The following is an 18,577-nucleotide window of genomic DNA, read 5'->3' as shown; positions in this document are numbered from 1 at the left end:
CGCGTCAGATTTTGTCCGGATTTAACCACGCGCCACATCGCGTTTTCTCGCTGATTTATTTATTTAATCTACAAACTGCGCTCCTTCTTTCATTCCGCGAGCGATTCGCGGTTAATGGCGCGCGACGTTTCCGCGCATAGTTCTCGCTCGCAGCAATGATTCTAAATGCATTAGTTCGCGTTTGATTAACGAGTAGTACATCACGCGTATGAATACAGCCATTAGAAAACGTATTACTCAAGGATAGCGAGAATGGAATTTCTACACGTGCGCGACTCCGTTCTTTTCTTTTCTTTCCATGTACAACGAATCATCCGGCATCAACGTATATTTCGTCATTAAAATTAAACAGGTATAGTTAAACGCGCTCTTTAACTAGCGTTGGTAATAAGTACAAACATAACTAGAAGCATCCTCGTGAGAATAAATAATCGATTATCATAGACACATTTCCGTTCTACGAGCCGAAGAATGTGCTGTGAAACTAAAGTAAAGAACCTTTCGACATCCAATCATTTATCACGTGGTAATGGCAGATAATTCAGAATTAAAATTAAGAACTCGGTCACATTGAATCATCTTAGCCGTGTTGAAATTTACCGTTTCGGTTGCAAACCGTTACCTCTTCCATACGTGAAATGTAAGTACTTCATCGGTACATATCAAAATCAATATTGCACTAATTTCAGAAATAATTTTACATTTAATTTTTGGATCACCGATTTCTATGAAATAGCAAGAAGAAATCAATCACTTAACTTGAATTCATTATTGTGTATTTTTATCGAGAGAAATCACACAAGTTCTTATAATAATACAGTGTCTTAATAAAGAACGCTTAGTAACCGACATTACCAAGAGACAGATAACACTTTCGCGTTTCGAGACACGTTAATTGTAACGTGGCGTCGTAAACGATCGAAGGGAGTAGTGGAGGAGGACGACGGGTTTAAACTCGATCGGATTCCTAGAGCGGTCAAAAACCTGAGAATCGTCATTCCGAGGATGATATTGCCTCGAGGAAGGCGCACGCCGGCTAAATCTTTCCTAATAAACGGCCGTAAGCTATCACGAAAACATCCCGGGAACGGCGACTCGCATCATGAGCGAGACGGAGGGGGACATCAGGGGACTCGCGGACAGATATGGGTTAAGAGGGCCCGCCGGAAGCGCGTTCTTCTGACCGGAGCTTCTTGGGCGCGTCTATGCGCTCCGGGGGACATTCCATAAAGAAAAAACAAGAGGAGATTCGGTTAAAACAATCGATTTCGTGTCGTGTCGTTGCACTGAAACGTCCATTTAATTGACGAAAGATGCGCCAGCGTAAACAACTTAATGACAGCTTCTTCGAGCCAGTCAAAGATCGCGAAAAGTCGTTTCGTCACGGTCATCGAGAAAGAAGAAATATGCGAAGGCACTTCTCAAAATGTACACAGAAAAAAAAATTCTTGTTTTAAAAATATATTTAGTTTCAACGTGAAAATCTTGAAATCTTGAGATATTATGTTAAACAAAAAAAAAACTTGCTTGAATAAAGCCATTTTATATAGTTCACCCAAGAAAAATATATTCTTGTTATTTAAAAATAATTTTCTTGAATGAAAAGGAAAAAATGTTGGATAGAAAATAATATATTTTTAAATCAAAGATTATAATAATAATTATCAAAATAATTATATTATATTCTTCAGGTGACAATTATAATGAGTTCATAAATTTTGCACCTTTTTTTCCGTGTGATTTATACACAACGCGATACAAATATTTTCTATTAACGGAGAGTGGGTTAGTAATTGCCCGCGCAAATGTAGGAAAATTTTCAACACTATCGTATCTCTTTCCGCGTTTTCAATTAGCGAATATAAAGTCTGATATCGTCGCTTTCTCGATGACTTCCTGTTTTCTTGGTCGCGCAAAATAGTCCCTTATGCAATTTCCTATTCTTCCCTGTCCCATATAATTCACTCAACCTCTGACAGGCCCAGGTGTTATCGTCGAATCAGTTAATTACGCCAAAGTTGCACGTCCGAAAGTCATAACGCGTCGACGTATCAGCGTATACCGATCAACGTATGCATTTGAGATTCTAGCGCTCGCGAATTTTTCACCGCTCGTTAATCTACGAATTACTCTCGAGAGTTACGCTCTCTCCACAATTATACCGACATCGCTGTTAATGCTGTTTTAATGACGTATAACAATCATAATCGCATCTATTACTTTTCTAGAGCGCGTGGATTACGCGCGTTAAAGAATACGTCGCGTTATACTTTTACCATCTTGTACGATAGCAAAAGTGTGTTTACGAAATTATTATGACGTATTACGACAATGTCTTCATTTCTCATTGCTTTGTTTCACGTAATCCAAACTCCCACGGACTCGCCGCGACCATATTATCCGTTCCATCTCGCGCGCGTGCATGACGGGCGAGATGACGAGCCATAGCGGACGCATCAACGCTATCTGCTATTCCGAGGAAGATAATGCACCTCGCGACAGGGTAGCTCGAGGGGGGCAAGGCGGGTTAACTAGCGTTGATCTCTAACCGGACATCTAGGAAAGGCAATTAACCGTAGCGAGCATTTCTCTTTCTGTCTCTCTCTCTTTCTCTCATTTCACCTGTGCGCGCATAACTCTCTTTCATCTCTTTCTCTCGTCTTTTTATCACGCGGCTGAGTTATTCGTGCTCATTGTCGCAATACCAAACTCCCGTCCCTGTCCCCGGGGTAGAAAAACAGGGAGAGACGGAAGGAAAGGAAAGAGGAACGCGCTTTGCTCCTAAAGAGAGGAAGGGAGAAAGAGAAGTAGAGAGCGGGTTCAACCTAGGAATTTATCACCGCTACCGACAGCCATTAATATGCCATTGTGCGCCCGCGGACACCGGCAGCGGCTCGTCCATCTTTTCGTGACGCGTTAACGACTGACCTCTGCCGCGCGAACGACGGCTCCTGAAGAGTCCCCCGAGAGTCGAGAGCGACCGAACTAAGGATCTAGATCTAGTGATGAGGTGGTGATGAGGACGCGATAGTCGTCAAGAAGAGGATCGTCTTTGCACGATACGCCGTTAATCCTCTTTTCAGATTCCAATCAATTCCGGCAAAATGGACCAGTATATAAATATCCTATTTATCTTATTCTCATTTTGACGCTATTGATGCTTAAGGTTTTTATTTTATTGCCGAGTCATCTAGAAGAAATGGCGGCGATTTATCGCATTATTTTTTATCAATAGACATACACACTGTTCAATCTCTCGCCTTCTCGTTTTTAAAGGCAAGTTACGATATAGAAATCGCCTTTGTAATCATGACGAAAATAGTTTTTATATTCCGCTTAGTCTAGACGCAATTACACGTTAATTTATAGCAACTTTGCCGCGATGCCCCTCTTTCGACTCCATTAATTATTCTACATACACGTGGACACTCGGCTAAATCGAGTCGATCGATGTAATTATTGTAATTGTATGCGAATTTTTTACATTCCCCCTTCATTCATAATAACAGATATATATATATTGAAAAGATTTTTGCATTCGATAATCGTGAACTCTATTCGGGAATCATAACAGAATAGCACGCAGAATAATAATAGCTAATTTATTTATTAACGCCTAATATCAATAGCGTAATACTTGTGAAGCAATAAGAAAATATTAATTTTGCTCCGACGGTGATCCTAATGATTCAAAAAGTATCTACATTGTAGTATTTATATTGTAGCTGGAGCATGCGCTAAATAGAGACAAATATTTCGAACAGAACGAGATCTATGGTATCGTAACGATCGGTAGCTGCCCGACGACGAGAGAAAGATTTCAGTCAGACTGCGAGAAGAAGTTTGTGAGTCTCTTAACGCGAGCACCGATCCGCTCGTCGTCGAATGATCATTAATCATCGGCCGCCGTACGGCCACTACTGTGACGTACCGATGATTTCACCTTGGCAATGATCCAGGAAACGGCCGAGGATCCAATCTGTGGATCCGCGCGTAGCTCGATCCGGAGAGACGTTTCTATTCAGACAGTTCCCCAGAGAGTTCATAAGTTAAGCATTTCCGCGTGGATCCTGCGCGCGCGCGCGCGCGCACGTGATACACGTGCGTGAATTCATCCGAGTATCTACGCGCGCGCGCACTCTCTGGGCGCATTCACGCCGGGCGATAGACCGAGGATAATACGAGATTTATCGCGATTTCTCGCGGTCGAGCGACCGGCGAATTAGTAATTGTCGGATTTCCCAATGAAGCGCGCGTCTCTAAATGGTTTAAACGCTCCTTTCGGACTGCGACGGCTTAGACTCGCGACTAAGCGGCGCGAATTAATCTCGACTTCGGTGATGCATGCGCGAAACTGAGAGTCCCTTTTTCGCATCCTTCTCGTTATATCAAGTATCAGCCAAGACCGCCGCGAATTTCTCACGCAGACCTCTTAGAAATATCCGGTTTAACCCTTTAAGATAAATTAAACTTTAATATGTGTATAAAAAAATAGAAAGAAATAAAATAATGTTACAATGCAAAATTATCATTTTAAGTTATAAAATTATAAATTATAATAATTGCGTAATTAAATTTAATTACTTATTATTATATTGATAAAACTCTAACTTTTTATTCTCGTAAACGTTAACGTAACGGATAAAGAAAAACTGTATCACTTGCTATTCTCCCTTCTCATTGTTCTCCTTTCGCGAAAAAGACAAGTGCAATTTTCATACGCAAGTCTTCACCGAGAAAAAAAACAATGGACGTACAGACGTGCGTATTACGAAAGAAACTTTTTGAAGAGCCCTCCTTACAAATACCGCATTGTGTTCGGCACACACGAAACTACCGGATATCCGATCAGTATTGCAGAATGGTTTCCTTGTGGTATCGCAATGCGTTCTTACCTCGCAATGAAAGTTGATCGACTATTGATGCGATTATTTTCAATTCATTTCTACTGCTGTACATCTTTAATCATTATATTTATTAATTATCTTAACTTTTAATTAAAATATTAAATAATGTTCGGAATAATAATATATAAAATGTGTAAAATATTTATTTGAACAAGTGTTATTTTTTTTTTTTTTTAAAGAGTAGTATTAGAAAGAAAGTTAACCATACAAATATTAACAATGCTACATTAAAAGTGGAAGCACGTAAATGTTTTCTCCTGTTTATGAGTAATCACGACTTATAGTATTTTTTCCGGTCAAACTGTTTTGCGGCGAAAGAATTAATTGCCACGTTTTCTTTCTCGCTATTGTAAGCAAACCTCCGGTTTTCGGAAGCAAGAGGTTTTGGTCGTCAATTCATTCGACAGTTGAGTGACTGCGGTCCACTTCCAGCCTGGACAACGAGAGCGGTAAACAAGTACCGGAAGGATGTTGCGTAAACGGAAATGCACGCGGCTTTTTTTGTTTCACCGGATCTTTATTCAGGGATGAACGTGAACATTGTATCGACACAATGTGTTGCCGTTGTGGAAAGTGGACTGTGAACGTGACAGAACACAGATCCATTTACATATTCTAATACGGGAAAGAAATTACAACTTTTGAAGATATTAATTTTTACTATATTATCGACATTTTAGCCGAAATCAACGCAAAATATTCAATAAATAAATTATAAAATATAATTAACTCTCCAATCAATTCTTAAAAAGCAAAAAAATTAATCTTGTATATGTAAAAAAGATAAAAATATATTCACGGGTAAAATAAATCTATATATAATTTTGAAATCCTTCTTCTAAAAATACTCAGATATAATTTGATGCATATCGATTTAAAATTATCGTCAAAGCTAGAATTTACATCAATTTTAAATTATTTAAATATTCTCATTTTTTATCACAAGAAAACGAGACATTTAAACAATTAATCGCACGATATTTCGCACGCAAACGTATCCCAAAACAGGTACAAAATGTATTTTGGGGATCAATTTCCAGAAACGCCGCCGTGAAGTCTCACATCTTCCTCTTGTTACAATAACATAATTATCGGGGTACTTGAAGAACCCCCCCGCATGCGCCACGCATGCATTTGGTGTGGCACGCAACAGTCGTCCGTAGTTAAAATACGCGTACGACCGTACTCGTAACTCTCGCTCTCTTCCTTCCTTTCTCCCCTTTCTCTCTCCCCTACCTCCTGTCTCGTCTTTGAATATCACAAATTGTCGAGATGAAACTGGTAGTCGCTCAGGGCCGTAAATTTATCTTCATACCTAATTACTAAAGGTTTTTTCTAAAATTTACTCTCATGACTAGAACAATATCGACATTTTTTTTATACCTGAAATTAATTTATCAATAATTTTATTTATAACACAAAATTATAACTATAAATTGTTCAATAAAATATAATTTTGCAATGATTGCGAAATCATTTTTAACATTACAAAATTGCATGTTAAAAATTTTTAAAGTAATTAAATAAAAAAGTAATTAAAAGTAACGAAATATTTTGTAATCGACGTATTTAATAAAAAAATTAATATAATTCCGTTTATATATATATATATATATATATATATATATATATATATATATATATATATATATATTACAGTTGTTTGGACTATAGTTCCGACCCTGAAAATATACACATATACGTGTATATACATTAAACATATATGTAACATTGACTTCGGTGACACTGACTTCCGCAAAAATCGAGCATGCCGACGAGATTTTGCCTGGACCGTCCGCGTGGCAAATATAATGTGTCGTTTCTTTTAAAATACAGGGTACCATAACGTGAAAACGCGCCAAGAAGAAAGGACACTGATTACACGCTATAGCACTCAGGCGGTGACTCCTTCCGATTCCTCGATTCCGCGTTGTCCCTCCATCGGCTGATTATCCACAGTATGAGAATGGAAGGATTCTCGGCAATCGACTCGACCGGAGAAAGGAATCGAGGAACGTCCGAGCAGCAATTGCTCGATCCCGCTCGTTAATTTTCAGCAGCATCCGACTTTGAACTTGCCGTGTTTCAGCCGCGGCGAAGATTACGTCGAAATGACACGAGCGATTCCTCCTCTCGAAACAAGTGTCAGTGACTTCGTTGCATTACGTGCGTGCAAAGCGACACGCGTAAAATTGCGTCGCAAAATTGCACTCGTCTTACTTATTCGAGTCTAGAAACTTGAGAAAACAATCGCGTTTAATAACAGCTCTATAATTCATTTAAAAAATTATTATTTTCCCATGTGAATTCTATAAGTTCTGCTCCAAGACGCGAATCGCGGCCTTTTTCTCAGACCTTTTTCTCGAGAAGATCAGGAAGTTAAATCGTCGACGCATCTGCTGCGTCGCATCTCGCTGAAGAGATGCTAGTCACGGCACGATCTACAATCGAAATTGACGTGGCGACTACAGCGAGAAGAAATAGAGGAGAGAAAGAAGGGGGAGATCAAGAGAAGAAAAGGGAGCAGAGCTCGGCGCCGGAAGATGAAGATGTTTTACGCAAAAGTCCAACAAGAGAAGAGAGAGAGAGAGAGAGAGAGAGAGAGAGAGAGAGCATCAAGTTTATCATTAAAGATCCTGGTAGGTGTTCGCGCGATTTGAAAGGATGCTTTTTCCGGGCGAAGAGAATTCGCCATTGTCTAACGGCGGGTTCTCGATGTAGGGCCATCTAAACTGTCCTAAAGTCCCGTGTAATATGTTATAGTTATACACCACCCACGTGGTGAGATACACAAGAGAACCGACTGATCCGATAAAGGCGCGATCGGGAAAGGCGTTTCGTGTTGCCGACTCTCACGCCAGCCACCACCCTTCATCGTGGTAACATAATGATCATTCGATACGGAATCGCGATCTAAACACTTTGAACGCGCGGGAGAGGGATGTGTCATAATGATCGAATGTTATTCGACATCGACGTTTGGAGGATCGTTCAGAATCTCCAGCGCTTTAAAATATCAATATTCGCCAATATATTGCAATGACTTTACTAAACTTGACAGCGTAGAGAAAAAGTGAGATGAGTGAACGGAGATTATTTTGTCTAGCGAGATGGAATATACGAATAAGATGTACTGCGCGACAAATTGTTATTGTAAAAAATTGTTAATTAATAAAAAAAAATAGATAAAAATATATCAAAAGCAACTTTTTCTCTAATCATTTCTTTATTTATCATATAACTCGTATCATAAAATATTTTCCTTGTGTAAAATATATTGCGGATTAATTCATTGATTATCTACATTTCAAACATCGATTATTTAAAAACTATCGAATGAGAAACTATTAAAAGAGTTGTTTAGTCGCATGAAATAAGAAATTTAGTGATCGTGAATCGTTTTTTAAGATTGATTGATGAATCGCCATCATCAATTTTATTTTCTAAATTAAAAAACTTTCATGAATTCGATTTCATTGAGAACACGAATATGGATGGAATCGAATAAAATAAATATTATAATAAATATCATACACTGCACAATTTTATTATTCTAAAATCGGGGCAAAAGGGAGAGGGGCTATTCTAAATCATGCAAAATACTCTAATAAGACATGTCAAAGTGTTGAAATCTAAATTATTTTTATCTATCTTAGAACCATGGTCTTCAATATCTTTACATTGGATCCTGAAATAAATACAAATTAATCTGTAACATTATATATATAATATACATATATTCAATATCAATATTTTTTAAATGTTAAACCTATAATAATATTTTATAAGTAAACTTATATACAATCGTTTAAAGTGGCAAGACTCAATTTTTAAAATTTATTTTATCAAATTAAATCTTGTAAGATTAATATATTAAATATCAGATATTAATATCACCAATTTTACACGATATAAACTGCCAAATATTTCAAACAATTGATATTATTATTGGTGAAATAAAAATATAATGAAAAGCTACTATATCAATTATATAATTTCATTATTTTATGTTAATTTTTAAATAATTATTGAAGTAAACACATGAACTTCTTAAATAATAAATATATACTTATAATAACTGATGATTCATAGAATCGTCTTATCACAGATCGTGCTTCGCAGTTCAACAAACATTTACCTAAAGAGCATAAATTCATTCTACGATAATCCTTGTGATCATTTTTTTTCCTCTTTTACCGGTTCTCCTCCTCCTGATCCCATTTTTCCTTCAAATTGTGCTCCAAAAGCTATTTCAAATTTTGTTTCAAAATTTTCTTCCGCACTTCGTCGTGCCAATCGTCGCACCAAAGTAGTATCATGACCCATAAAGCGATCAGCCGTATTCAAAAGTTTCTGCCGTGTCTTTAAATAAATATCTTATAATATCTCAAACAAAAATATGAAAGAAATTATTTTCATTTCTTTTTTTTTTATATTTCAGATTTTATCGAATAGAAGAAAATTTCATTGAAATCAAGCATAACATTGTACATATTTAAACCCTTTACATCTTACTTACATCTTGGAACTCCTGGACCGAATCGGCGAACTGAAAGGGCAATTACATTTTTTTATTTGACGGCTATAATCTTCGGACGGATAAAATCTAATTGAAATATAATTAAGATATTATAATTATTTCTAAAAAACTGATAATTTTAATCGGTATTATTTAACGTATAATGAAATTGCATGAATCAAATGTTCCAAATATCCCAAAAAATATTATTTAGAAAAACGTAAAAATATTTTAAGAGACATTATTTACATCTACAATTATTCTTTCTGTAATATATAGACTATAATAATTTGTCCTTATATGCGTTCTTTTTTTATTATAATAGTATATTTTTAAAAAATTTACTTTTTCTATTTAATTTAATGTACTTATCTTAAGGGAAGAAATCAGTGTAAAAAAACTATTTTTAAGAATTTTTTTCTGGTAAATAATTGATTTTTTTCAAATCACCTTATTAGCATCACGCACGCAAATAAGTACATTAAGTAATTTAAACTACTTTTTGTGAAATATTAATATTTATAGCTATAATAGCCAATAGTGTGAGTCGTTTTAAACAAGACAGGCGTAGCGAGCCAATGGAATCTCTAAAACAAGAAAACCAAACATTTTCTAAAAATATAAGACAATAGCTTCAATTGCACGTATGGAATTTTTCAAATCCATACCTACAACTAAAGATATTGTCTTATATTTTAAGAAAATGTTTGGTTTTTGTTTCCGAGCTTTCGTTGCCCCGTTATGAACCCGTTTTTTTTTTTTTTTTAAATTACTTACAATATAGGTTATTGTATATCAATATTATTTATAATATATCTATAAATATATCTATAAATCTATATAATATATCTATAAATATTAATATTATTTAACAAAAATTTCAATCTATGTACCTTGTGATTTATGTACTTGTTAATAACGTGATTTGAAAAAGAAAAAACACTTATTTACCAGAAAATAAATTGTTAAAAATAGATTTTCTTTTAGTTGTTACATTAGTTTCTCCCCTTACAACACGTATGATTTGCACGTTATTTAGTTTTGAGATTGTAAATGAAATATCATCGCAAATTTCTTACCATTAGCGTCGCGCAAAATAAAGTAATAAGGAATAGCTTAATCATCATGCTTAGCTTGATGCACCATGCACACTGGTCTGCAGAAGCCTTCTTTGCTCTTATATAAATACCATAATCTGTGACATATTTACCTGTTCTGATGCGGAAAAAACAACAAGCTCATCGTCGAAGGAAGTAACGCGATTTCGATTGTATCGTGCTTTTTATATAATTTACGGAAGGATTTGACATAGAGTGTTCTTAAAATAAACAAGAATGTAATTATAATGTCTTTACGATGATCTCCATTATTTTTTATGATTGCTAGATTCTCTCGCTTGCAATTCGACATTTTATGCGATATTACGCATTCATCATTTATTGTCTATTGAAAATATATTTACAAGATAATATCCTTTTATGCAAGTATTATTATGCTATGTTTAACTAATTTTAATTAATATCTAGATATGATCATGAAGAGTTCATAGCAATTTTTTAAATTTAAATATTTTTCTAAAAATGTCACTCGTGAATTGCAATTTTTATTTCTTATTTTTCCGATTCTGATGATATCTTAATATCATTTTAATTATTATTACTAAAATTTGTTATAACCAGTTTTGTGACATAACGACAGATTCAAGGTTATTTCAAACTAATTCAAAATAAAATGAGTAATCAAAACTAACGATCGACATTTAATAACGTTAAATATATTAATATATAACATTATTCCTATCCGCATAAATATGTAAATTTTTAAAAAAACTGTTAGAACATCATGTGAATGAAAATAATGTATTAATAAAGATCTTATCAACAAGAATCTAATAATAAATCAGTCTGTGTACAAGACAAATTCGTATCATAAGATATTATAAATATTTTCCTTGTATAAAATACAATTGCGGATTGATCATCTATATTTCAAATATCGATTATTTAAAAACTACCAAATGAAAAACTATTAAAGGCTTGTTGCCGCATGAAATAAGAAATTCAATGATTAGTCATTTTTTAAGATTGATTAATCGTCATTTCATTTTTAAAATTAAAAAGCTTTTACGAATTTGGCTTTATTGAGAACACGAATATGGGTGGGATTAGAATAAAATAAATATTATAATAAATATCATGCAGTGCAAAGTTTTATTATTCTGAAATCATCGGGGCGGTAGGGCGGTGGAGGGGAGGGATTTTAAAGCGTGCAAAGTATTCTAATAAGACATGTCAAAGTGTTGAGTGAAATTTAAATCACTTCAATATCCTCATATTGGACCTGTAAAACAAATATAAATTAATTTGTAACACTATATATACATATATTCAATATCAATACTTTTAAAATATTAAACCTACATATAATATTTTATAAATAGAATTCTTTCTTTCGTGAGTTATATATGTATAATCGTTTAAAGTTGACAGATTCGATTTTTTAAACTTTTTTAAACTTTTTATATCAAATTTAATCTTTTGACTAATAGACTAAGACTAATATATTAAATATCAGATATTAATTTTATACGATATAAACTGCCAAATATTTGATTGAACAATTAATATTACTATTAATGAAATAAAATGTAATAAAAAGTTATATGCGAATGCTATATAATTTCATTAATTATTTTATTATTGTTCATTAAGTTTTGGATAATTATTGACATAAACGCATAAACTTCTAAAATAATAAATATATACACATAATAAACTATTGAGCGGATCATAGAATCGACTTATAGATCGTGCTCCGCAGTTTAAAAAATATTTACCTAAAGAGTATGAACTACTCATTCTACGATAATTCTTGTGATCTGATTCTATTGTTCTCGCCCTCCTCCCGCGTTTCCTCCTATTCCTCCTTCCATTCCTCCTTCCATTCCTCCTTCCATTCCTCCTCTATTTCCTCCAGGAGGCCCTGGTGGTCTTGGTGGTCCGTATGCTGATCGTCGAACCAAACTACTAGTACTATGATCCATAAAGTGATCAGCCATATTACGAAATCCGCTCATCGGTACCTTTAAATAAATATCTTTCAATATATTCGATAAATATATGAAAAAAATTATTTACATTTGTTTTTTTTATGTTTCAGATTTTATCAAATAGAAAAAAATTGCATTGAAATAAAGCATAATATTGTACATATTTAAACCCCTTAGTTATCCATCTTACTTACATCTTTCTTCAGTAATTCGTGGGCTGACGAATTGGTGAACTGAAAGGGCAATTAAATTTTTTATTTCACAGATATAATCTTCGTAGAATCTAATTGATATTAAAATATAAATAAAATTATATTATAATTATTTATTATAAAAATCTAAATAATCGATATTATTTAACATATAATAAAACTGCATAAATCAAACATTTCAAATGTTTCAAAAAATATTATTTAGGAAGAAGCAAAAATATTTTAAGAAATACATTATATTCTTTCAATAATACGAGGATCATTTCATGAGTCATAATGCTGCGGACTAAATGGTGCAATCTTAATGAAATTTTTGTACAGTTGTAATAAAAGACTTGAGAAAACGATGGTTTAAAAAATTTCCATAATATGTGTCATTGTGAATTGACGAGTATTAGAAATGATCTCTGCAAACGCCTCAGAACTGTAATGAACTGCATGAAGATCAATAATCATATATCAAGATTGAAACTTTACATGGCCAAGAATCCAATAGACATTTAGAATACTTTGCGTGAAGTTTGTGATCAGACAGTACTCCCTATTTTGACGAACAATTTATAGAAAACAAAAAATTTCAACCCGATGTATGATAATTGATCTTCTGTACGATGATCTCTCTCTACAATTGTCAAAAAATTTCTTTGGGATTATATCATTCTGTCCACGGCATCACCACATTGTGTACCATTTATGAAATGATCTTCGTATATAATTTTAAAAATTTGTTTTTATATACGTGCTTTTTTCATATTATAACAGTATATTTAAAAATTTATACTTTTATATTTAATTATATATTTATGTTAACACACACACACACAATATGCATGATTTGAACGTTACTTTATTCTGAGATTGTAAATAAATTATGAATGAATTATAAATAAATTATTGGACTTACCACTAGCGTCGCGCAAAATAAAGTAACGAGGAATAGCTTAATCATCATGCTTGATGCACCATGCACACTGGTTCGCAGAAGCCTTCTTTGCTCTTATATAAATCCCATAATCTGTGACATGTTTACGTGTCCAGGTGCGGAAAAAATAACAATAAGCTAATAGTTGACAGGAAGTAAAGCGATTTCGATTATTATCGCACTTTTTGTGACAATTTATGACAGGATTTAACGCATAAAGTTCTTAGAATAAGCAGCAGTGTAATTATAATGTCTCGTGTAATTATAATGTCTTTATGACAATATGCACATTATCTTTTATTAGACTATTTTTTGCTAGATCCTCTCGCTCGCAAATCGACATTCTATGCGACGCGCATTCATCGTTTATATTCATCGTCTAAAATACATTTACAAGATGATATCATTTTGTTCACGTATTATTCTATGTTTAATTAAATTCAATAAATATTTAGATATGATCATGAAAAGTTCAAAGCAATTTTTTTTTAATTTTAATATTTTTTTTGTTAAATGTCAATCGTTGCAATTTTTATTTCTTATTTTTCCGACTTTGATGATATCTTAATATCGTTTTAATTATTGTTATAAAGATTTGCTGTAAACAATTGTGTGACACAATGAGAGATTCAACGTTATTTCAAATTAATCCAAAAATGTAATTAACAAATGAATAATTAAAACTAGCAATCGGTATTTAATAATATAATAACGTTAAATATTATTAATACTTAACATTGTTTCTATATTTTTATAAATTTGTATTGCAGATTTTTGGAGATCTATTAAAACATCACTTGAATCAATAAAACTACTATATTAATAAAGAATCTGCGTACAAGACAAATTCGTAAGACATTATAAATATTTTCCTTATGTAAAATATATTGCTAATTAATCCATTGATTATCTACATTTTAAACATCGATTATTTAAAAACTGCCGAATGAGAAACTACTGAGAGTTGTTTGATCGCATGAAATAAGGAATTCAGTAATCGTATCGTTTTTTGAAAATTGATTAATCGCCATCATAAATTTCATCTAATTACTTGGATCTCCGTTATAACTATATTTTCATGACAAATCACAACGCGCATATTCCTAATATGGCTATGTTTTTTGAGTGATTATGTAAATGATAAAGGAACAAGTTGTTGACCGTAAAATCAAGTTGCGTGCGTAAAAATAAAATTTATTTTAGACACGTCGATTCATGAACACGTAAATTAAGATCTTCTAAAAGTCTTTGAATAATTAATATGCATACTAAATTCATCATCTATGATAACTATAATGCACAATATAAATATAATTTATTTAATTAAATTTTATTAAATAAATATTATTTATTGTTTATTTATTTATCATGTTTCTCCCTCTATACTCTTTAAACATCCTTTTGTATTGCTGTAAAATAAATTTCTACTAAATGCACATTTAAGTAGAAAAATAATATCAGAAAAATAAGATTAGAAAATAATGTAGATAAAAAACTTTGATATATAAATAAATTTGCATAATTATATTTTTTTATTGAAGCATAGTGCGGATATGCATTGCGTGCGATCGATTCTTGAAAAAATAGCGATTTTTATCGCCGAATTACTGGCCACACACACACATATACACGCACGTTGCGCGCGATTTGCATTAGAATAAATTTATAAAACAGTAAGCAAAATGACCAGATCCGATGAAAGAGCTCAAGATATTCTATCGAATATTTCGAGTGATTTACAACGTCTGCCACGCCTTCTCATTTTCACTTTTATACGTACCCATACCATGCAATTAATAGCCTTATAATTACGATAATACGAAACGTATCATGTTTTAATTGTGATTTGAAAAATTTGAGAGACAAGCACAAATCTAGATTAAGCGCAACCGACCTCAAAATCTCACAATAATACTGTTTTAAAAATAAATCTTTTTTAGAGATGCAGCAAAAATTGAATTTTATTATCTTTTTGATGAATTGGAAAACAATTCTTTTTAGCAAAAATTAACTGAATGTCTTCATCGAGTTGGATTCCTAAAATAAATATGTCGTAACTTGGATAAAAAATGACTTGTCTTGTGTGCCACGAGTAAGTAAATATAAGTCTCACGTAACCAGTTCGGCGTCAGTTTCAAATAAATTACGCTGCGGAGCGCGGCGTTTTCCTTTGTGGCTCTCTCGCACCGTGACTTCTCTCAACGGGGTGTGTGCCTTCGTGAGAAATTCAGGAGAGATCCGTACCGACCACCCATCGCGGCCGTGGTGAGGAAGGCGAATTAAGTCACAATGCGTCCGTAAGATTTGGAAATAGCGGAAGAATGGAACGAGCCGCTATTTCTCGCCCTCTCGTCTACAGGTATCATCCCGCGCGTCCGATCTCGCTTTCATTAAAAAGAAAGTTCTTTCCCTATATAGATTTGACCCGTGCTACGATCCCGAACATAATCGGAGAGACGCACGTGTGCAACGGCCCGCTGCGTGATGCTTGATCCAATTTCCGCAACGCTGATAGAAATATGATGTTGCACCACGCTATAAAAGGATTAATCGCGTAGAAATTGTACCGTTCCACGTACTTATCTTTAATATAACGGTGATATGATATGTGTAATAATATAAAAAAAAATAAAATAAAATGACACGAGGCTAGTATGCGTCGTGATAATTTAATAATTTCTTATTAATATGTGTTTCTAGATCTTCAATACGATTTTACATCCATTAAATCATTCTCATCGGAATAATTTAAAATTCACGTTCTTATTTCTGTCTAATTTAAAACTACTTTTCAAACGACGGATTTACAAATGATTTCAACGTAGTAACGTGTATAATCGTCGACGAAGCGTACGTTGATTGTCAGTAAAAAAACAGCAAACAGAGAGAGAGAGAGAACTTTTAAAATTTATAACTTATTAAAAAATTTCTCATTGATCCTACAGTGAACTCCTCGCCCGTTCGATTAACTGTCTACGCGAAGTCTTTGTCCCCGATTACCGTGCCGTGATTTATGAAGACATATTGACAACGACACGATGCTTGTACATCGACTAAGAAATCTGTCAATAAACTCGGCAACGGTACATCAATGACCCCCGGAACTCCGCGAAATGTTGGCGTGACAAAGTACGTGGAAATTTCGAAATTAATCGTAGCCTGAAAATATAAAATATGCCTCTCGTAACTAATCTTTGGCTCTCTTAATATTAAATTATTTCCACATTTTGAGGAAAAATCGGAGAATTGTTCCAAACATTTATTTAAAATAAAATTAGATAATAAAATATATCATAAAACAAAATCGGTTTCAAAAAATATTTTTCTTTTTTGGTCAAATGTGATCTCGCATAACGTAAATTACTATCCGCATACGGTGAAAACTAAATCGAAATAAAAGAAAAGGCAACGGATATTAAGAATCGTTTATCGCCTATTTTCGCCCTTCGTGTTCCGAGAAATGCTTTCTTGTTTGGAATTATGCGGTGATAAAACAAGCAGCCTGCAGAAAAACGATCGCCGTAAAAACATCGACGTTAGAAAGGAGTTTAGGATTCCGTCCAGAAACAGAATACTAAATTAAAAACAATAGTTCGTTGACGCCTATCATATGGAAACGCGATCATAAAATTGGGCGTCGAATAGTGCGATTAATAATACCGGATGGTGAAAAAAATCATCAATGGCAATTCAATTACATCATCATTTCCCTCGAGAGCCAATGCTGTTTTAGAATTTTAAAGGAAGAATCGTTCGATTCGATGCGCTGCAAAACGACGCCGTCAATTCCGACACCCTTAAATTATTTATTGACTCTGATCACAGTAAATTACTCACAAGAATATTATTATAATTCAACCTTTTATTCTAGCAGCGCTATTAATTTTTATATTCAGGCGCTGATCGCATTGGTTTGAATAATAATATGCCAGAATTTTTTTTTTACATCATAATTATATTTATATAATAGCGATAAAGGAATTAAAATTAGCTCTGAATAATATATATATATATCCCCGAATCGCAAAAATGTCAGTCTCTAATCAATCAACCATTCATAAATAATAAAATTCACACAATGATTTCGCCTACTGTCCGTTCTGCTCATTATCTTTCGACCTCTTCGATTCATCCATCTAGGTGGTCCTTTACGGTTTCTTAATTTCTCCCCCTACGGGAAATTCACTCAGAGAGAATCCGGGAAAGATGCACAATGCACGGTAGCACATTCGGGTCATCGAGAACGGCCGACAGTCACACTAATTTCGTTTTGAGAAGAGGATGAGAGGCGATTAAGGAGCATCTAAGACTGCCCGTTTCCATTGTCATTCGTGGAAGTAGGAAGTTCATTATACGATCGAACTCGCCGACGGTATTCCACCGACACGGCTCACAATGCCCGGAGAAGTTACCGAATGGCAATCGCGCGCGATGGCTTTCTTCCGCGGGAAAAGGAAGAATGGAGGGACGGAAACGAGATGCGCTCTATGAAAGACACTTTCCCGCAAAGTCATCCCAATCACGGGCAATGCCGCCAATCGCGCATCGTGATCGTGCACGAATCGCATCACCGCTGCGATGTGAAAATTAAACAATCTCGCAGTCACCTAGGCTGTGATTGTTAAACGATTAAAACTGCGTACGAAATATGTGTGCTGTGTGTGTGCGTGTCTCAAAAATATTAAAATATATTTGCTGAAAGATTTTTTATATCGAGGTCATTTCTTTTATTGGATAATAAGAATGATGTAATGATCTCTGCAATGTTTAAAGTGTGAATCATGGATAGAAGATAATATGCGAAAAAAAAAGAAATTAAAGACCAGCAATGGAAAATTAAAAGCATATTTTTCTATCAAATTCAATAATAATATTAACTTTAATTGACTATAATTATAGTTATTTAATTATTTTCTTTCTCGAAATTTTAGTGCGTCGAGTATAACATAAATAGAAAAAAAATAGATT

General features: G+C 33.8%; 2 protein-coding genes across 2 annotated transcripts in view; both read right to left on the bottom strand.

The window, feature by feature from the left end:
• Positions 1 to 2,369: 2,369 nt before the first annotated feature.
• The window catches only part of LOC126848556 (uncharacterized), a 70,187-nt gene continuing 53,979 nt past the window's right edge, over positions 2,370 to 18,577 (bottom strand). The window contains exon 10 of the transcript XR_007687280.1: positions 2,370 to 2,381. The gene's annotated coding sequence lies outside the window, so the exon portion shown is untranslated. The remainder of the gene's footprint in view (positions 2,382 to 18,577) is intronic.
• Positions 11,618 to 13,718, bottom strand: LOC126848593 (H/ACA ribonucleoprotein complex subunit 1-like). The gene is made up of 4 exons (XM_050589586.1): positions 13,592 to 13,718; positions 12,670 to 12,708; positions 12,263 to 12,508; positions 11,618 to 11,766 (listed from the first exon to the last, which is right to left on the bottom strand). The coding sequence occupies exons 1-3, from the start codon at positions 13,637 to 13,639 to the stop codon at positions 12,311 to 12,313; spliced, it is 285 nt and encodes a 94-aa protein (XP_050445543.1). The 5' UTR covers positions 13,640 to 13,718; the 3' UTR covers positions 11,618 to 11,766; positions 12,263 to 12,310.

The sequence above is a fragment of the Cataglyphis hispanica genome, chromosome 4, assembly GCF_021464435.1.
Source record: "Cataglyphis hispanica isolate Lineage 1 chromosome 4, ULB_Chis1_1.0, whole genome shotgun sequence".
In the NCBI taxonomy this organism is placed as follows: domain Eukaryota; kingdom Metazoa; phylum Arthropoda; class Insecta; order Hymenoptera; family Formicidae; genus Cataglyphis; species Cataglyphis hispanica.
This window is presented reverse-complemented; position numbering and strand designations above follow the sequence as displayed.